Raw genomic sequence first — 22,589 nt, forward strand, 5'->3', positions numbered from 1 at the left:
TGTGTTTTGCATTATAGGAGATACTAAGATAGGAGTGTTGGTAGCTTGCTCCACCTTTGCAACGAGTTGCCCTGGTGTTGTATCACCTTAACCCAGTCCTGAAGATACTTTCAGGTGCAAACTTTGTTTGCTCACACTTGGATAAAGGATTAAACTAAATTTATTATACTCTAACCAAGTGGAAAATAAACTTTCAACAAGAAAAGTCTCATTGACTATGTTATTGACGATAGTGATGTTTTCTCCTTGGTGCAGGACAGCAAAGTGTACAGAGGATTTGAAATTGGAAGTTATCATCATTTAGTTTTGAGTATCATAAAATTGAATTTCATATTGAAAACAAGAACATGTAAGAAAGTTTTAAAGCGAATAAAAATTGAGCAGCTCTCAGACGTTAACTGTAGACTAAAATACATAAACATTATTCAAGAAAAAATGCAAGTTTGAGAAAATGAACCAAACCTTGGAAATTCAGAGGCAAATCCTGAAGAAAGCATTGATTGATTCAGCCAGAGAGGCATGTGGTGAAGTTGTCTGCAAGGATAGAAAAATCAGAACTTGATGGTGGACACAGGAAGTTAAAAAGGCAGTGAAGAATAAGAAGAAAGCATATCAAAAGTACCTGGCAAATAAGTCAGCTTGGGATCTTAGAGAATACAGAGACAAATGTAAGGAAGTTAAACACTGTATAACACTAGCAAAACAAAAGTCATGGGAGGACTTTAGCAAAAACATAGAAAATAAATATCAAGAAGGTGGCAAAATATTCTGGAGGTTGTTGAAGAAGCTTAGGAATGGACGAAAGAGTGCTGTAAAAGGAGTTAGAGATGATAAAGGTGACATGAAAACTGGAGAAAAAGATATCCTTGAAGTATGGAGTAATTACTTCGAGAAATTTCTAAATGAAACCAGCAGTGATAGTACAGTAGTAACAAACACTCAACATCAGGAATACATATCCATACTTGAAGTAGAACAAGCCATCAAAGGCTTTAAACGTGGAAAGGCAGCAGGAGGAGTAGATGATATTCGACCAGAAATGCTGATGTATGGTGGTATAAAAGTCTTGCAGAGGCTGCACTGTACAGTTCCGAAGGCCTGGACAGAGGGACGAATTCACGATGATTGGAGTAGAGCTCTCGTAGTACCCATATATAAAAAGGGAAATAAAACTGAATGTGAGAATTACAGATGTATTTCCCTACTGAGTGTTCCTGGTAAGATATATGCAAGTATTCTTGAGAAACGATTGAGAAGAATTGTGGAAGAAAAGCAAGTATATTTCAGAAACACTTGAAAATTGTAGAAGAAAAGCTCGGTGAAGAACAAGCTGGATTCAGGCCAAATAGAGGCTGTCAGGTTCAGATCTTCACTTTACGACAAATAGTTGAGAAATCATGGGAATATAACAAAGATCTGTATTTAAGTTTTGTCGATCTGGAAAAGGCATATGACAAGGTGTCAAGAGAGAAGTTCAATACGCTACAGTTATATGGTGTCAATGGGCATTATATCAAGCAATACTTAGACTTTGAGTTGTAAGTCAGCAGTTAGAATTGAAGGAAGTACAGGTATGTGGTTTAATGTTAAATCTGGTGTGAGACAAGGATGTACATTACCCTTCTGTTATTCATTATCTATATGGATCACATTATGAAGGAAATTAGTATTAGACATGACATCAAAATTGGAGATGTTAATGTCAGCTCTTTGTTTTATGCAGATGATGTTATACTTAGCAATAAATCTACTACAAGGCTGCAAGATTCCCTGACTAAATTGAATAACTGTTGTAATAGATATGGTATGAAGGTCAGCAATAAAAAGACAAAGACAATGAAAATAAGCAGAATCGTTGAAAATGTGAACTGCATTGTGAACGGAGACCCAGTGAAACAAGTAAAACATTTCACCTACTTAGGCACAATTTTTAGTGAAGATGGTAAATTAAATATGAAAATAGACAACAGAATCAAGAAAGCTGGTATGGTAGGAAGTCAATTGAATAAATTCATATGGAATAAGAGATAAATTAGTTGGGACACTAAATTAGCTGTATAGAAGACAATGTTCAAACCAGTTTTAACTTATGGATCTGAGAGCTGGGTCAGAAGTAAAACACTTGGCCAAAGACTAGAGACTGCAGATATGAGAATCCTGAGAAAGATTACAGGTGGGAACAGATGGCATGAATGGCAATATCATATTAAAAACGAGGATATTAGGAAAGAACTTGACATTGTCAGCATCCAGGAATGCATTAGCAGAGCTAATCTCAGGTGGTATGGTCATTTAAACAGAATGGGAGAGGAAAGATTAGCAAAACAAGTGTTCTCTGCCAGGTTGGCAGGAAAACGACCCAGAGGAAGATCAAGATATAGGTGGATTGATACAGTACAAAGTGCCTTAGATGACAGAAATATAAGATCTGATAATATTGGAGTCTTGACAAGTAACAGACTAATCTGGAGGAAAATTGTAGATAGGAAGTTAGTAAATTTTTCATGTAGTACTATCATATCCTGTACACTCCTTAAGGGTACATGGCAGGAATTTGATGATGATGAAACAAAAAAGACAAAAACTGGCGAGAACCTTCCGAGCAATAAATACAAACTGTTATATTCAGGCAATGACAATCGAGGAAAAGAAGTAGCCATAGTATTCAACACTAAATACAAGACTAATCTAGAATGGCAGGCAATATCAAGTAGAGTGATGTGGCAAATATCAGAATGGGGAAGTGGACAATGAGACTTATTTCTAACTATGGTCCTACAGAAGGTTCTACTAAGGTAGAAGGGGACGAATTTTTTGAGGCCTTATTGCCTGCCATTAGAGAAACAACTAACACAATGAAAAATTGGTCCTTGTTGGGGCTCCAAATAGCAGAGTAGGAGAGGATTGTCAGACATACAAAAATATTTTGGGAAAATTTGGAGAAAAAAGCAAAGCTTATAATAATGGCAAATATCTGTTGGATTTCTGCTCAGGACATGGACTGGTTATTACTATCACAATGTTCCAAAATAAAAATGTGCACAAATTCACATGGAGAGAAAAGGCAAGGAATAAGAAAAGTCTCATTGACTATGTTATTGTTGATAGTGATGTTTTCTCCCTAGTGCAGGACACTAGAGTACTAGAGTGTACAGAGAATTTGTCTTGAGTACGATAAAATTGAATTTCATAATGAAAAGAAGAACATGTAAGAAAGTTTTAAAGCGAATAAAAGTTGAGCAGCTCTCAGATGGTAACTGTAGACTAAAATTCACAAATATTATTGAAGAAAAAATGAGAGTTTGAGAACAGGAACCAAACCTTGGAGATTCAGTGGCAAGCCCAGAAGAAGAAACTGACTGATTCAGCCAGAGAGGCATGTGGTGAAGTTGCATTCAAGGATAGAAAAATCAGAACTCCATGGTGGACACAGGAAGTTAAAGAGGCTGTGAAGGAAAAGAAGAAAACATATCAAAGGTTCCTGAAAAATAAGTCAGCTTGTGCTCATAGAGAATACAGAGACAAATGTAAAAAAGCTAAACACTGTGTAAACTGCAAGAAGATGGCAAGACTGGAGGATGTTGAAGAAGCTCAGAAACAGAGGAAAGAGTGTTGTAAAAGGAATTACAGATGATAAAGGTGACATGAAAACTGGAGAAAAAGATATCCTTGAAGTATGGAGTAATTACTTCAAAAAATTGCTAAATGAAACAAGCAGTGATAGCAAGTGGTAAAAATCACTCTACAGGCAGGCATACAGTCAAGAATACATCTCCATACTTGAAGTAGAAAAAGCTATCAAAGGCTTTGAAATGTGGAATGGCAGCAGGAGTAGATGATATTCGACCAGAAATGTTGAAGTATGGAGGTATAAAAGTCTTACAGTGGTTGCACTGCATAGTTCAAAAGGCCTGGACGGAGGGACGAATTCCCGATGATTGGAGTAGAGCTCTCATAGTACCCATACAGAAAGCGAAATAAAACTGAATGTGAAAATTACAGAGGTATTTCCCTACTGAGTGTTCCTGGTAAGATTTATGCAAGAATATTTGAGGAATGGTTGAGAAGGATTGTGGAAGGGAAGCTAGGTGAAAAACAAGCTCAATTCAGGCGAAATAGAGGCTGTCAGTATCAGATTTTCACTTTACGACAAATAGTTGAGAAATCATGGGAATATAACAAAGATATGTATTTAAGTTTTGTAGATCTGGGAAAAGGCATATGACAGGGTGCTAAGGAAAAAAAAGCTATTTATTATGCTACAGTTGTATGGTGTCAATGGGGCATTATAAACAGGAATACTTAGTCTTTATTTGAGTTATAAGTCAGCAGTTTAGAATTGAAGGAAATACAGGAAGATGGTTAAATGTTAAATCTGGAGTTAGACAGGGATGTACATTGTTTGTTGTTATGTTCCATTCAAGTTGTTTTCGACTCCTGGTGATTCTATAAACATACATTCTCCATTCAGATCAGTCCTGCCATATCTTTCAGAATCTCCAAGCGTATTCCAGTTGCATCTTTAACTCCATCCACCCATCTAATTCTTGGTCTTCCTCTACTCCTGCTTCCATCAACTTTAGCAAGCATCATCATCTTCTCCAGACTGTCATTTGCTCGTAATATGTCCAAAGTGACAATTTTTGTTTGATGATCATAGGTTCGAGGGAGCAATCTGGCTTTATTCTGTCTATCACTGATTTATTGGTTTGCTTTGCAGTCCATGGTATTCTTAGTGAGCATTTCCAAACCCATAATTCAAATGCATCTATCTTCCTTCTTTCACTCTTTCTCAGGGTCCAACTTTCACATTCATACAGTACCACAGGGAATACCATTGCTTTCACGATTCTGATTTTTGGTGCGAGGCTAATATCTTTAAAGATCTTGCTTAAATTTATCTTAAAAACGTTAGAAGATTATTATTCTTTCCGAGTAATAATCTTCTTCTAACATCTTCAGTACAATAACCATCTTGATCAATTCGGGATCCTAGGAACACAAAATTGTTAACTGCTTCCATTTTCTCCTCATCTACTTCAAAATCATTAAGTTCACATGTTGCCATAACTTTTGCCTTTTTGAGGTTAAGTTTAAGACCATATTTAGCACTTTCCTCTAACTTTCATAATAACTTCCTCCAAATCTTCTTTGCATTCTGCTAGCAAGGTGGTATCATCTGCATACCTCAAATGAAGGCTCCTCCAGCCCTGCCATTCTTAAAATGTATTCGCTGTACAAGTTAAACAGGTACGGAGATAAAATACATCCTTGTTGCACCCCTTTACCTGTTGTTAAATATTCAGTTTCTCCAAGATCTGTTTGGACAGTAGCTTCTTGTTCATAATAAATATTCCTCAGAAGGATAATGAAATGTTCTGGGATTCCCATTGTTCTTAACACATTCCACAGTTTCACATGATCTACAGAGTCAAAAGCCTGGCTATAGTCAAGGAAACAAAGGTAGACATTCTTTTGATATTCCTGTGCTCTTTTTTCCTATTATCCATCTGACATTGGCGATTTGATCTCTTGTTCTTCTGCCTTTTCGAAATCCTGCTGTTCATCTGATATTTCTCTCTTCATGAATGGTTCCAGTCTTTTGTGAATGATCTTAAGTAAGACTTTTACTTGCATGAGAAATCAGTGCTATAGTTCTGTAATTTTCACACTCTCTCACTTGCATTGCTTTTCTTCAATAAAGGTATCTAAACTGATTTTTTCCATTCCCTAGGCCATTTAGTTGTGATCCAAATTCGCTGACATAGAGCTGTTAAAATTTTAACTGCCTCTTCTCCCAGGGCTTTGAGCAGCTCAATAGGTATTCCCTCTCCTCCTGGTGCCTTCTTACTGGATAGCTGTTGCAGTGCCAACCTCACTTCACTCTCCAGTGGTACTGGCTCCTGTGTATAATCCTGCTCTTCAAATTTCTCAGTAATTTTGGAGTCCTTTCTATAAAGGGCTTCTGTATACTCTTTCCATCTTTCTTTGATGCCTGCAGCTTCTGTAAGATATCCTTTGTGTTTACTTTTCAATATCGTCACCTTGGAACTAAACTTCCCTGTTAGTTCTCTGATCTTTTGAAAAGATCTCTTGTTTTTCCTTTCTTGTTTTGGTCTTCTATTTGTTGGCATTCCTGGTTCAAATATTTTCCCTCATCTCTTCTGGCTTGTCATTGAAACTCTGCATTCAAATGCCGTACTTCCTGCAAATTTCCTGTGGCCTTCATTTTCCTCCTTTCCTGAGCAGTTTTGATGGCATCTAATGACAGCCATTTAAACTTCTTCTTACAAACTGTTGGAATATTCTTCTTTGCTTCTGTTTTAATTATATCTTTAATCTCTTCCCATAGTTCATCTGGTTTTCTTTCACACAAATTGAGTGTGTTGAATCTGTTCTGTATACTAATATTGTATTCAGTGGTATGTTTCCAAGATCATATCTGATCGATGTTTGTGTTGTTTTCAGTTTCCATAATTTCACATGTATCGTAGTCACGAATAACTCATGGTCTGTTCCAGAGTTTGCACCTGGAAAAGTCTTGACAGACTGAATTGCACTTCTCCATCTTCTTTGTCCAAGTATATAGTCAATTTGATTTCTGTATTGTCCATCAGGTGATATCCATGTGTACAAACTTCTTTTGTGCTGTTTAAAGCAGGTGTTAGCAACAAAAAGAAGTCTCTGCACAAAACTCAACCAGTCTCTTCCCTGCAGTGTTACGAATACCTAAACCAAAACGACCTGTTATTCCTTGTTCCTCCAGTCTCTCCCACTTTTGCATTCCAATCTCCGATAAGTAACCATAAATCGTGCTTTGGTGTTGCATCTATCACTTCCTGTAACTTGCCATAAAATTCTTCAATGTCTTTCTTCTGGTGCCTCTGTAGTGGGTGCATAAACCTGAATGATGATCATATTCATTAGATGTCCACTCAACTCTGAGAGAAATGATTCTGTCACTCACCTGATTATAACTTAATATATACCTAGCCATCTTTTCCTGAGTAAGGATGCACGTTATCCTCTCTGTTATTCATTATCTATATGGATCACATTATGAAGGAAAGGTATTAAACCTGATATCAAAATTGGAGATGTTAATCTCAGCTTTTTGCTTTATGCAGATGATGTTATACCTCTAAATAATTCCGGTACGAGTTTGCAAGATTCCCTGACTAAATTGAATAACTGTTGTAATAGATATGATATGAAGGTCAGAAATAACAAGACAAAGACAATGAAAATAGGCAGAAGCAATGAAGATATCAATTGCATTGTGAATGGAGAACCTATAGAACAAGTAAAAACATTTCAGCTACTTGAGCATGATTTTTAGTGAAGATGGTAAATTAAATATGGAAATAGACAACAGAATCAGCAAAGCTCGTATGGTAGGAAGTCAAATGAATAAATTTATATGGAATAAGAGAGAAATTAGTCAAAACACTAAATTAGCTGTATACAAGACAGTGTTCAACCAATTTCAACTTATGGATCTGAGAACTGGGTTAGAAATAAAACACTTGGCCAAAGAGATCGCAGATATGAGAGTCCTGAGAAAGATTAGGGGCATGAACAGATGGCATCAATGGCAATATCATATAAAACTGAGGATTTCAACTTATGGATCTGAGAACTGGGTTAGAAATAAAACACTTGGCCAAAGAGATCGCAGATATGAGAGTCCTGAGAAAGATTAGGGGCATGAACAGATGGCATCAATGGCAATATCATATAAAACTGAGGATATTAGGAAAGAACTTGACATTGTTAGCAGAACTAATTCTCAAGTGGTAAAGTCACTTAAACAGAATGGGAAACGAAAGATTAGCAAAACAAGTGTTCTTTGACATGTTGGAAGGGAAAAAACCCAGAGGAAGACCAACATATAGGTGGATTGATACAGTAAAAAGTGCCATAGAAGATACAAATATAAGATCTGATAATGTGAGTCTTGACAGGTAACAGATTGATTTGAAGAAAAATTGTAGATAGGAATGGTGATGTAAGTTTTTCATGTAGTACTGTCACATCCTATACACCCAGTGGTGAGCTATAAGGGGCTCGTGCAAGCCCTTTGTTAAATTTTTCTCAAATTTGCGAGCCCCTTGTTCTTCTTATTTTTTCAAAAAATAAAAAAATAAATAATTTTTTCGAAATATATTAAGCGACAAACTCATACGGTAGTGTATAGATTATTTGGAATTATTGTTTCAACACCTCTATAACGAATGCGCCCAAGTTTGAAAATAAAATAAGCGCATGCACTATCTTTACCCTTCTCCCTTCTGGTAGCCAATTGTATGGTAAAACCGTTGATTATCAATTGAAGTATAAAAACAAAAGAGAAATATAATGTATTTCAATATTATTATGTTTAGATAATATTTATTATTTATAGATTGTTTGTCATAAAAACTCTTATCGCAAACAAAACAAATTTTGTTTATAAAAAATGCGGACTATTTTATATGTGCGATTATAAAAGATTTTATTCTTATATTTTGATAGTTAAAAAATGTTTTTCTTATGTAAGATAAATTAACACAGATGATTGTGTGCAAATATTTCATGTTTAGATCATGAAATATTTGTTTAAAAATGTAGCTTTTACAGGTTGATTGTCCCCTCATACTTTTTGATTGGCATTTGTACACAAGTTGTACTAATAAAAAAATTTTGTGTGAAATACGTCTTTTTTGTGTTCGAAGATACGAGCCCTTTGTTAAAATTTCCATAGCTCACCACTGTATACACCCCTTGACGGTACATGTCAAGGGAATGAGCTATGTTACTGTGAATATCTGTCAACTTCAAGCAATGAACTGAAGATTCTTTTTGATGGTCTGGTGATGCTTTATAATCCTATTACACACTGTCCTTCTAACTGTTAATTAATCTGACAGATTGTTGACTTGTTTCCCCATTAAAAAAAAAAACTATGTATTTCCTTACAGAACCATATTTCTAAACTAATGATTATTCCAAAGTATGAATGCAAATTAATCTTCTGTATGTCAGTGCTTGCAGGCTTATGTTGCAAGACTAGTAAATTGCAAATTAATTTAACTGAACAGCATTTTGCTTTCTAATCATCTTTAAGAGGATTTAATATGTTACTGAAATAGAAGAAAAACAATATGGAAATAAATTTTAGGAAATTAGTTTACCTAATGCAAAGGATGCAGCAGTTTTGACTTCTTCACTTAAAGAGATGAAGGCATCTAAGAGAATGATCTTTAAATCTGTTATGCTGCTGAGATCCCTAATTAATAAGAAAGGAAATAAAAACAATATAGATGCTGTTCTTTCAGAGTTGGCTTGAAAATAATTTCAAGTCAGCTTCAAAAATGTCAGATAAAGATACTATATATAAACCAGAATTAAAACAGTATTAGTTAATTACTCAGGCCAGCAAAATTCGAGTCATGAAAAGTTGTTTGGAAACTATTAACTGTTTCTGATTTATTTTTGATGGCTGATTTATTCCGTAAGGATTTTTCACAAAATGGATCTCAATATTACAGAAAATAGCTTTAAAATGCATTATATTAAGTAAAATAACAGTATTTAAAATTTTCCGTAAACTTTTAGAATGAAAGTATTGGAACAAATTGTTTTAATTAACGTAATTAAAGATTAATCTTTAGTACATATTTTATATTTCATTCTGGTGTCTTTTTCTTTTTCCTTCAAAGCTTCTTTTTGAACTTTTTCTGTGAAATTCTTTTCCCAGGTCATCTCTGTGCAACATCCAGCAATAGTCTGCCATCATGTTGACATTCCACCTGCCCTGATGTCTTGGTGGAATTGCTCTCCTTGCTCTTCGCTGACAGTTCCCAGATTCTCAGGCAAGTAGTCTAAATGAGAGTTGAAAAAGTGCACTTTTAAGCTCATGGAGCATCCCAAATCCTTCCACAATCATTTTATAGTTGGGTCCCTTGTGATTTCCTAAAAATTTGGTTACCACCTCTTTCAAAGCTTTCCATGCTTGTTTTTCAACAGTTGCCATTTTTTCTTCAAAGAGTTTATCCCTCATAAGTTTCCTGATGTCCGGACTGATAAAAATAACTTCTTTCAATTTTGCTATAGATAATCCTGGAAATTTTGCACAGATGTATTTAAAACACTCTCCTTCTTTCGACAAAGCCTTGACAAATTGCTTCATCAATCCCAGCTTTATGTGAAGCGGGAGTAAAAGGATTTTTTCCTGAGCAACCAAAGTTTTGTGTAACACATTTTTACTTCCAGGTTCTAATGCGACTCTTTCTGGCCATTCCTTCTTGATCCAATGTTGCTCTCGATCTCGGCTGTCCCACGCGCACAAAAAGCATGGGTATTTGGTGTATCCTTTTTTATAATAATCATAGATATGACTTTAAGAACACAGCAAACTCTCCATCCATGATCATTGTACTTTGCTGAGAATGAAGGCTAAATTTTCATATCGTTCTTTCAAATGCAAGGAACGTGCTATTGGTACTGAAGCATACTTATTGTAATTATGGAGAAGCACAGGGTTGAGGCTTCTTTTTGAGGAATTGATAAACAACCTCCAATCAATGACTTCATATTTTACGTTGAATTTGCTTATCAGTCTGGGAATATCGCTACAGTAAAACTAAATCATCTCCCTCTGAAAAGTAAGGAAGAAAATCTCTTTCTTCTTAGAAAATATGCCACCTTTCAGAAATATAATAACCACCTTTCAGAAATATAATAACCAAGTAATCAACGACTAAAGTTCAACTAAAGAATCACACAAGAAAATGTGTCTGTGACAATAGGAACGTCATCCATTATCTCGGCAAATCAGATTCATAGTAGCCACCTGCACTTTTATCTGCATTCTTCCCTCCCTCTCTTATCTTAAGAATGAGAAGTTTCGTGAAAATTTCTTTATTTACCACAAAACTTCAAAAAAGCACTTATACAACAAATTAGCTGTAAATAAAGAAGAAGAATGAAAATAAATACCAATGTGCTGAATTTGAATCCAAATACTACTAATAAAAACAATAAAATTAGAAATTGGGTAAAATTGGTGAGTGATGGAATTTTTTTACTATTTTTTCTGAACTCAGCACCTAAAAATCTATTATTACTTCTCAGGCAACTTTTCCATCGTAGGCCTGTGTTATCAATTATTGATTTTTCTGTAGGCTATCTATCTACAGTTCTTTTGCAAAGCAGAAATTTTAGTGAACACACGCACGCACTTAAATTTCGAGTAAATATGTCTAAATATGTTTCAAAAATTAGGCATTAATTCAACCATTTAGAATACTTTTGATTTAAATAACACACATTAACTTGAAGGTTAAATGACTGTCACAACATGTAAAAGAAGAACAATTTTATCACCAATATTTTATTTTCACTTAATGACGAATTATCAAAATTAGAGCAATTACAATGATTACAAAAGCATCCAATGCTCTGAATGCCCTCTAGGTGCAATGGGGAAGAGGGACAAGGATTGTTGTTTTTAGAAGAGAACAAGTCTCAAAAATCTCTCAGTTTTTGCAGCCAAATTTATTTAAACTAGGAGTGTTCAGTAGAGCACATGCCATTTCCAGAATATACTGTATCACTTTCTGAAGCTATGTCCTCATAATATAATGGTTTTCCTCGATCTTATAGCACAAAGGGTATCAAGCACATGATTTTGTTCTGCATTTATCATACTGATTTATAAATATGTAGGTTTGGTCTTCTTTTTATTTTAAGCTTCAGATCTACCAATTTTATATTGATATACAAGTTTACAATGGAAGCTAGTTTGAATGCTGATTTATGGGCAGTTCACATTTGAAATTTATTACCCCCCCCCCCATAACTCATCCTCTTCAGTGTTTACTGATGGAATATCTCTTACATGTAACTTCTATATTAAAAAGTGTAGACTTCAGAACTTCTTTCCAGTCAATGTAGACAACAGCCATTTATCATCTTCAAAAGACTGTTTCTATTAAAAAAAAATGGTGTTTGGATAGAAACAGTCACCTACCACGATATGAACTGGTCAGCAGCTTTGGTGCCTTAGATGAACAATTACATTCAATCCTAACTTTTCATAGTTTATCATAGTTATACACTCACACAGTAGTCTAAACAAAAACCAAGGCCTCATCTTGCATGACAATTGATATATTCATCTGTCATAGGCGTGCTTAAGGGTCAAAGCAGTATAACTGAGAGAGATCCTCCACATAGCCTTTAAAGGAATGCGGAGAACCGACCAGGGCTTCTGAACTAATGTCCAATCATCACCTTCTCGTGGTGCACCCTGTTGAATATCTACCTGGATACTGAATGAACGAGGATGGGCTGCCAATTTGGGATTTAGCCAACCAAATTGTATTCCTATTGGTTAAACCAAAATAGAAAATGATGGTACAACATGACAAAATTTCATGCCAGCTGGGGCGTCGCCCGGTTAAACAAGGCCCCCCGTTGTTTTCGCAGGACTGGGGCGAATAGCGAAAAGTCAGCTACTAGAACAAATCTGAAAACACACCCCAACTCAACATCACCAGAGTTAAAGATCGATACTATCAACATAAGAAGTGTGAATGGCAAAGAAATGGAGCTAGCGGAGGAATTAGATACGTACCAAATCGACATAATAGGGGTGACTGAAACAAAAAAGACAAACACTGGTGAAATCTTTCTGAGCAATAAATATAAAATGTTATATTCAGGCAATGACAAACAAGGAAAAGAAATAGTAGTTATTGTATTCAACACGAGGCTCATCTTCTTGAATGGCAGGCAGTGTCAAGTAGAGTGATTTGGGCAAATATCAGAATGGAGAACTGGACAATGAGACTTATTTGTGCCTATGGTCTTACAGAAAGCTCTACTAAAGTAGAAGTGGAGGAATTTTTTGTGGCTCTAGAGAAAGCTACTGACACAATGAAAAAGGAAAAGTTGGTCCTTGTTGGGGATCTAAATAGCAGAGTAGGAAATTGTCAGACATACAAAAATGTTTTGGGAAAATTTGGAGAAAAGAGCAAAGCTAATAATAATGGAAAATACCTGTTGGATTTCTGCTCAGGACATGGAATGGTTATTGCTAACACCATGTTCCAACATAAAAATGTGCACAAATTCACATTGAGAGAAGAGGCAAGGAATAAGAAAAGTCTCATTGAATATGTTATTGTTGATAGTGATGTTTTCTCCCTGGTGCAGGACACCAGAGTGTATAGAGGATTTGAAATTGGAAGTGATCACTATTTAGTCTTGAGCAGGATAAAATTGAATTTCATGTTGAAAAGAATGACATGTAAGAAAGTTTTAAAGCGAATAAAAGTTCAGTAGCTCTCAGATGTGAACTGTAGACTAAAATACACAAAGATTATTGAAGAAAAAATGAAAGAATTTGAGAACAGGAATCAAACCTTGAAGAAAACCATGATTGATTCAGCAAGAGAGGCATGTTGTGAAGTTGTCTCCAAGGATAGAAAAATTAGAACTCCATGGTGGACACAGGAAGTTAAAGAGGCAGTTAAGGAAAAGAAGAAAGCATATCAAAAGTTCCTGGCAAATAAGTCAGCTTGTGCTCTTAGAGAATACAGAAACAAATGTAAGAAAGCTAAACAGTGTGTAAAACTAGCTAAACAAAAGTCATGGAAGGACTTTGGCAAGAACATAGAAAATAAATATCAAGAAGGTGGCAAAATATTCTGGAGGTTGTTGAAGAAGCTTAGGAATGGAGGAAAGAGTGCTGTAAAAGGAGTTAGAGATGATAAAGGTGATATGAAAACGGAAAAAAAAGATATCCTTGAAGTATGGAGTAATTACTTTGAAAATTTGCTAAATGAAACAAGCAGTGATGACATCACAGTGATAAAAAACACTGACCAGGCATGCAGTCAGGAATAGATATCCATACTTGAAGTAGAAAAAGCCGTCAAAGTCTCAATATGTGGAAAGGCAACAGGACATTTCTGGTAGATGATATTCGACCAGAAATGCTGAAGTATGGACATAAAAAAATTCTTACAGTGGCAGCACTGCATAGTTCAGAATGCCTGGACAGAGGGACGAATTCCCGATGATTGGAGTAGAGCTCTCATAGTACCCATATATAAAAAGGGAAATAAAACTGAATGTGAGAATTACAGAGGTATTTCCCTACTGAGTGTTCCTGGCAAGATATATGCAAGTATACTTGAGAAACAGTTGAGAATTGTGAAAGAAAAGCTCAGTGAAGAACAAGCTGGATTCAGGTCAAATACAGGCTGTCAGGATCAGATCTTCACTTTACGACAAATAGTGGAGATATCATGGGAATATAACAAAGATCTGTATTTAAGTTATGTCGATTTGGAAAACGCATATAACAAGGTGCCAAGAGAGAAGCTATTCAATACGCTACAGTTATATGGTACCAATGGGACATTATATCAAGCAATATTTAGTCTTTATTTGAGTTGTAAGTCAGCAGTTAGAATTGAAGGAAGTACAGGAGGATAGTATAATGTTAAATCTGGTGTGAGACAAGGATGTACATTATCCCCTCTGTTATTCATTATCTATATGGATCACATTATGAAGGAAAGTGGTGTTAAACATGATATCAAAATTGGAGATGTTAATGTCAGCTCTTTGCTTTATGCGAATGATGTTATACTTCTAAATAAATGTGCTACAAGTCTGCAAGATTCTCTGACTAAATTGAATAAATGTTGTAATAGATATGGTATGAAGGTAAGCAATAAAAAGACAAAGACAATGAAAATAGGCAGAATCTTTGAAAATGTAGACTGTGTTGTGAATAGAGAACCTGTGGAAGAAGTAAAACATTTCACCTACTTAGGCACGATTTTTAGTGAAGATGGTAAATTAAATATGGAAATACACAACAGAATCAACAAAGCTGGTATGGTAGGAAGTCAACTGAATAAATTCATATGGAATAAGAGAGAAATTAGTCAACACTAAATTAGCTGTATACAAGACAGTGTTCAAACCTGTTTTAACTAATGGATCTGAGAGCTGGGTCAGAAGTAAAACACTTGACCAAAGACTAGAGGCATGAATAGATGGCATGAATGGCAATATCATATTAAAAATGAGGATATTAGGAAAGAATATCCTTGACATTGTCGGCATCCAGGAATGCATTAGCAGAGCTAATCTCAGGTGGTATGGTCAATTAAACAGAATGGGCGAGGAAAGAATTGCAAAACGAGTGTTCTCTGCCAGGTTGGCAGGAAAATGAAACAGAGGAAGACCAAGATATAGGTGGATTGAAACGGTACAATGTGTCTTAGACGATAGAAATATAAGATCTGATAATGATAATATTGGAGTCTTGACAAGTAACAGACTGATTTGGAGGAAAATTGTTGATAGGAAGTTAGTAATGATATAAATTTTTCATATACTATCATATCCTGTACACCCCTTGAGGGTACATGTCAGGAATTTGATGATGATGATGATCTATGTCATATATCAGATCTCTTCTACACTAGAAATTACCTACATGACATAAGAAACAATGGTCTACACACAACAAATATTCTAATGTTTCACACATTTTACTGTGATCTTGTCTATGAATTATTTTTAAAAATAACTATTCTACGTGTTTTCAGACTTCTCATTTGCTGTTTAAAAGTGCTATTTCCTGATCATGCTACTGGAGGGTTGATCTGGTTGGGAAAAGTGGTTAGCATATCCACTCTCCAGCAAGAGGCTTGGGTTCAAATCCCACCAAGGGAATGGATGTTTGTGATTGTCCTACTAACTATTTACCATATGTACTGCTGTAACCTGTGTTCTGGTGCAGTATGACCTTTGATGTTATTGTGCAATAAAAATCAAATCAAAATCAAAAATCAAGCTGGTGGAGGTTAGACAGTAAGACATGCAAATGAATTATCTTAATTGTTATTAAAATAAAATTTTGTAAATGATATATTTCTCCTATATCACTTAGTTTGTGTTAATAACTTTATAATGCCATATTTAAGTCATCATTGTCATCATCAAATTCCTGCTGTGTACCATCAAGGGGTGTACAGGATATCATAGTACTACATGAAAAATTTACATCATTACTAACTTCCTATCTACAATTTTCCTCCAAATCAGTCTGTTACTTGTCAAGACTGCAACATTATCAGATCTTATATTTCTATCTTCTAAGGCACTTTTTAACGTATCAATCCACCTATATCTTAGTCTTCCTCTGGGTCGTTTTCCTGCCAACCTGGCAGAGAACACTACTTGTTTTGGTAATCTTTCCTTGCCCATTCTGTTTAAGTGACCATACCACCTGAAATTAGCTATGCTAATACATTCTTGGAGGCTGACAAAGTCAAGTTCTTTCCTAATATCTTCGTTTTTAATATGATATTGCCATAGATGCCATCTGTTCATGCACCTAATCTTTCTCAGAACTCTCATATCTGCTGTCTCTAGTGTTTGGTCAAGTGTTTTAATTCTGACTCAGCTCTCAGATTCATAAGTTAAATCTGGTTTGAACACTTCTTGTATATAGCTAATTTAATGTTTTGGCTAATTTCTCTCTTATTCCATATGAATTTATTCAATTGACTTCCTACAATGCCAGCTTTGTTGATTCTGTTGTCTATTTCCATATTTACTTTACTATTTTCACTAAAAATTGTACCTAAGTAGCTGAAATGTTTTACTTGTTCCACAGGTTCTCCATTCACAACACAGTTGACATTTTCAACAGTTCTACCTATTTTCATTGTCTTTGTCTTTTTGTTGCTGACCTTCATGCCATATCTATTACAGCAGTTATTCATTTAGTCAGGGAATCTTGCAAACTTGTAGTGATTTTATTTAGAAGAATAACATTGTCCACATAGAGCAAAGAGCTGATATTAACATCTCCAATTTTGATATCAGGTTTAATACCACTTTCCTTCATAATGTGATCCAAATAGATAATGAATAACAGAGGGGATAATATACATCCTTCTCTGATACCAGATTTAACATTAAACCATCCTCCAGTATTTCCTTCAATTCTAACTGCTGACTTACAACTCAAATAAAGACTAAGTACTGCTTGATTTAATGCCCCATTGACACTATATAACTGTAGCATTTTGAATAGCTTCTCCCTTGGCACATTGTCATAAGCCTTTTTCAGATCGACAAAACTTAAATACAGATCACTGTTATATTCTCATGATTTCTCCACTATTTATCATAAAGTGAAGCTCTGATCCGGACAGTCTCTATTTGGCCTGAATCCAGCTTCTTCATCCCCAAGCTTTTATTCCACAATTCTTCTCAACAGTTTCTCAAGTATAATAGCATAAATCTTAAAAGGAACACTCTGTAGGGAAATACCTCTGTAATTTTCACATTCACTTTTATTTTCCTTTTTATATACGGTACTATGAGAGCTCTACACCAATCATCGGGAATTCGTCCCTCTGTCCAGGCATTCTGAACTATGCAGTGCAGCCACTGTAAGAATTTTTTTACGTCCATACTTCAGCATTTCTGGTCGAATATCATCTACTCCTGCTGCCTTTTCACATTTTAAAACCTTTCATGGCTTTTTCTATTTCAAGTATGAATATGTATTCTTGACTGCATGCCTGGCTAGTGTTTTTTACCACTGTGCTGTCATCACTGCTTGTTTCATTTAGCAATTTTTCAAAGTAATTACTCCATACTTCAAGGATATCTTTTTCTCCTGTTTTCATGTCACCTTTATCATCTCTAAGTCCTTTTAGAGCACTCTTTCCTCTATTCCCAAGCTTCTTCAACACCCTCCAGATTATCTTGTTACCTTCTTGATAATTATTTTCTATGTTCTTACCAAAGTCTTCCCATGACTTTTGTTAAGCTAGTTTTACACAGTGTTTAGCTTTCTTATATTTGTCTCTGTATTCTGTAAGAGCACAAGCTGACTTATTTGCCATGAACTTTTGATGTGCTTTCTTCTTTTTCTTCACTGCCTCCTTAACTTCCTGTGTCCACCATGGAGTTCTGATTTTTCTATCCTTGCAGACAACCTCTTGCAGACTCAATCAGGGTTTTCTTCAAGTCTTGCCATTGAATCTCCAAGGTTTTGGTTCCTGTTCTCACACTCTTTCATTTTTTTCTTCAATAATCTTTGTGTATTTTAGTCTACAGTTCACATCTGAGAGCTGCTCAACTTTTATTCCCTTTAAAACTTTCTTACGTGTTCTTCTTTTCAAAATGAAATTCAATTTTATCCTGCTCAAGACTAAATAGTGATCACTTCTAATTTAAAATCCTGTGTACACTCTGGTGTCCTGCACCAAGGAGAAAACATCACTATCGACAATAACATAGTCAATGAGACTCTTCTTATTCCTTGCCTCTTCTCTCCATGTGAATTTGTGCACATTTTTATGTTGGAACATGTCATTAGTAGTAACCATTTCCTGTCCTGACCAGAAATCCAACAGGTATTTGCCATTATTATTAGGTTTGCTCTTTTCTCCAAATTTTCCCCAAATATTTTTGTATATTTGACAATCATTTCCTATTCTGCTATTCAGTCACCCCTTTTTTGTTATTTCAGTTGCTTTGCCTAAAGCCACAAAAAATTCCTCCACTTCTACCTTAGTAGAGCTTTCTGTGGGACCATAGGCACAAATAAGTCTCATTGTCCAGTTCCCCATTCTGATATTTGTCCACATCACTCTACTTGAGACTGCCTGCCATTCAAGAAGATTAGCCTCATATTTAGTGTTGAATACTATGGCTACTCCTTATTTTCCTTAATTGTCATTGCCTGATTATAACATTTTGTATTTATTGCTCAGAAAGATCTCACCAGTTTTTGTCTTTTTTTTTTCAGTCACCCCTATTATGTAGATCTGGTACTTATCTAATTCCTCAGCTAGCGCCAGTTCTTTGCCATTCAGGATTCTTATGTTGAGAGTACAGATCTTTAACTCTGGTGATGTTGAGTTGGGGTGTGTTTTCAGATTTGTTCCAGTAGCTGAATTTTTGCTGTTTGCCCTGGTTCCCTGGTAAAAACAACCACCTCCTTGTTTAACCGGGCGACGCCCCAGCCGGCATGAAATTCTGTCATGTTGTGCCATCAGTTTGTATTTTGGTTTAATCCAACGAGAATACAATTTGGTCAGCTAAATCTCAAACTGCCAGACCAACCTCGTTCCATCAGTATATCCATTTAGATACCTAACAGGGTGCACCACAAGAAGGCGAGGATTGGACATCAGGTCAATAGCCCTGGTCGGTTCTCCGCATTCCTTTAAAGGCTATGTGGAGGTCTCCTCTCAGTTATACAGCTTTGACCCTTAAGCACCCAATTGGGTGAATATAGTCAGAAACACTAATCAGTAATTGGTTTCTATTTGTATAATAAATTTTATTCTAGGATTTAAGCTATTTATCTGTGTTAAAAACATACTTAATGTGTCCTGGCTGCATGGTCAAATAGTGAACATTATCAATTAACAGACAAATTCTACTGCTTCTCTACAAATAAAGTCAGTGAATTACTAAAAATACTAAATTGACCATCTGAAATAAATAATAAGTTATATCTACACTGTCCTGTGTATTCTCCATACACAGTATATACGAAACACTGAAAGTCAATAAAAATTATACACCTCCCTACATACAACTATGTCAAATGTTTAGTACAAAACTAACACAAAACATTATTATTATTATTATTACGGGCAACTCCAGGGAGTCATTGGACTCATCAAGGGAGGCCCCAAATCATATTCATCACAACTATTTGATATTCATACAGTATCTATCATACCTCGCCTTAAACTCATTCACTGTCACAGCATCCACCACAGACTCAGGGAGCGCATTCCACTCATTCACTACTCTAAAAGTAAAGAACCCAGCTCTAACACCTTTACTAACCACACTTTTGCCCAGTTTCCATGGATGTCCCCTAGTCCTCCCACAACCAGCCCTGTACTCAAAAATATCTTCTGAATTAATTTTATAGAAACCCTTCAGTAATTTGAATGTCTCAATCATATCTCCCCTCCTCCGCCTATCAACCAATTTTTGCAACCCACAAATCCTCAACCTGTTCTCATACGGTTCATTCCACAGACCTGCTATCATCTTGGTCACTCGCCTCTGGATCCTCTCCACCTCCTCCCCATCAAGAAGAAACCTAGGTGACCAAATCTGAGCACAGTAGTCTAGATGGGGTCTTATCAAGGCTCGATACAGAGGAACAATAACCTGCTTGTCATCGTATTCTTCAGCAACCAAGTGATTTGATGAGCTGTTTTGGTCACTTTTGCAATGTGTCCCCTAAATTTCAATTCCATATCTACCAACACTCCTAAATCTCGTGCCTCGTCAATTTCCTGGAGCACGGTTCCACCAATGCAGTAAACTGCCGCCAATCTTTTCACCCCAAAATGCATAACCTTACATTTTGCCACATTAAACTGACATCCATTCTCCTTAGCCCAGACCTCCAATCTATCCAAATCATCCTGCAAAATTTTGACGTCATCTGCATTCACTATTGCCCTACCCAACTTCGCATCATCAGCAAACAAATGAACTGTTCCTCTCAGATCATTTCCTATATCATTTATGAACAAATTAAACAGCAGTGGTCCAAGAACAGATCCTTGTGGCACACCACTAGTCACAGGCCGTCTTGTGGACTCTACTCCCGAGTAAACCACTCGCTGATATCTCTCCGTCAACCACCCTCCTATCCATCTCACCAACCCTATGTCCATTCCCATATGCTGCAATTTACTGATTAGAATTCCATGTGGAATCCTGTCAAAGGCCTTGGCAAGGTCCAGTAGAATCACCGTAAACCCATTACCCTTATCCAGTTTAGCTGTCACTGTGTTATAATACGTGAGCAAGTTACTGAGGCATGACCTACCCTTCACAAAACCATGCTGTCCCCGATACAGTATCCCATTTTCTTCTATCCAATCTTGTATTTTCCTCTTGACTATTTTCTCTAAGACCTTGACAATGATTCCCGATATGCTAATCGGTCGGTAATTTACTACAGCAGTCTTGGAACCACCTTTATGCAGTGGAACTATTTTCCCCTCTTTCCACCCGCTCGGGACTAACCCAGACCCGAGACTCAAATTAAACAAAATGGTCAAGGGTACTGACAATTCTTTAGCTGCTTCTCGTACAACACGAGCTGGTATACCATCCAATCCCACAGATGTATCGACATTGAGGTTATGCAATAGACTACTCACCTCCACTTCATTAACCACAATTCCCGTATAATCTACTGGTTTATTCGTTTCTGCAATGTCACCACCTGGATGATATACTTTTGCAAAGTGCTCACTCAGTAACTCAACTATCTCAACTGATTCAGTTACCTCCCTACCATCGGCATTCTTTAAAATCAATCTGCCATGTACATTTTTCCTTTTACTTGCTACATAGAACTCATTCCGTTACATGTTAGAACTTGATTAATATATAATGAATACATGAATATACTGTATAACTGAAACTGGTGTCTGTATGACTACTGCAGTCCTAGTGATGCTGATAGTAACTGGTGCCTTTGAAGACTCATATAATCAGACACCCACCCTCTCAATAACAACTGATCTAGTCTGAAGATTTTTTAATAAATTGTAACAGTTTGCTTTGTTTTGAATGTAATTTTAATGCTATTAAGCGCTTCTTTAATGAAGACTAAATTATTCTATTCATTCAAGAAATGCTTCTGATCTACAAAAAAAAAAAAATAAATAAATAATTAATTGATTAAAAAAAAGAATGAAATTTCCAGAATAGATTTATGCATCACATCTGAATGAAAATATCAAGAAATGAACTGTAAAGCATATTCCCAATTATGCACAGAGATAAAACCAAAAAAAAAGTATCAAGCGCCAAAGATGTCATTGTTTTAATCTGTTTGATTTTATTTTTTTAACTTCACTTTTCATACTTATAAATAAATCCAGTACAAGTCTGCAAGATTCTCTGACTAAATTGAATACCTGTTGTAATAGATGTGGTATGAAAATCAGCAATAACAAGACAAAATGACAATGAAAATAGAGTTATGGAAAATAGACAACAGAATCAATGGAAGTCAACTGAATAAATTTATGTGGAATAAGAGAGAAATTACTCAAAACACTAAATTAGCTGTATACAAGACAGTGTTCAAGCCAATTTTAACATATGGATCTGAGAGCTGGGTCAGAAGTAAAACACTTGACCAAAGACTAGAGACAGCAGATATGAGAGTCCTGAGAAAGATTAGAGGCATGAACAGATGCCTCTAAGAAATTAAAGATACCAAGAAATTATATATTTAATCCTTTATCCAAGTGTAAGCAAACAAAGTTTGTGCTTTAAGTATTTTCAGGAATGGGGCAACTCATAGTAAAGGTGGTATGACTTCACATGACTTGCCTTGGTATCCCATAATGCAAAGCACATCTCCTTGTGGACATGTATAATGCTATGCATTATGGCAGGGGTGTTCAACCTGTCGATCAAGCAATTTTTGGTCAATCTCTTGTGTATTCCTCCTTACTTTAATTAAATTACAAATTTAATTAAAACTGAAAACATAATATTTT

At 35.7% G+C, this 22,589-nt stretch overlaps 1 protein-coding gene across 1 annotated transcript in view; it reads right to left on the minus strand.

The window, feature by feature from the left end:
- Cand1 (Cullin-associated and neddylation-dissociated 1) overlaps nucleotides 1-22,589 on the minus strand; it is a 414,848-nt gene that overhangs the window by 80,617 nt on the left and 311,642 nt on the right. The window contains exon 24 of the mRNA XM_090392833.1: nucleotides 9,174-9,268. Within this exon, the coding sequence (XP_090248959.1) occupies nucleotides 9,174-9,268 (95 nt within the window). The remainder of the gene's footprint in view (nucleotides 1-9,173; nucleotides 9,269-22,589) is intronic.

Source organism: Typopeltis vanoorti, chromosome 5, assembly GCF_054136105.1.
Source record: "Typopeltis vanoorti isolate ZY-2024b chromosome 5, IOZ_Tvanoo_1.0, whole genome shotgun sequence".
In the NCBI taxonomy this organism is placed as follows: Eukaryota; Metazoa; Arthropoda; class Arachnida; order Uropygi; family Thelyphonidae; genus Typopeltis; species Typopeltis vanoorti.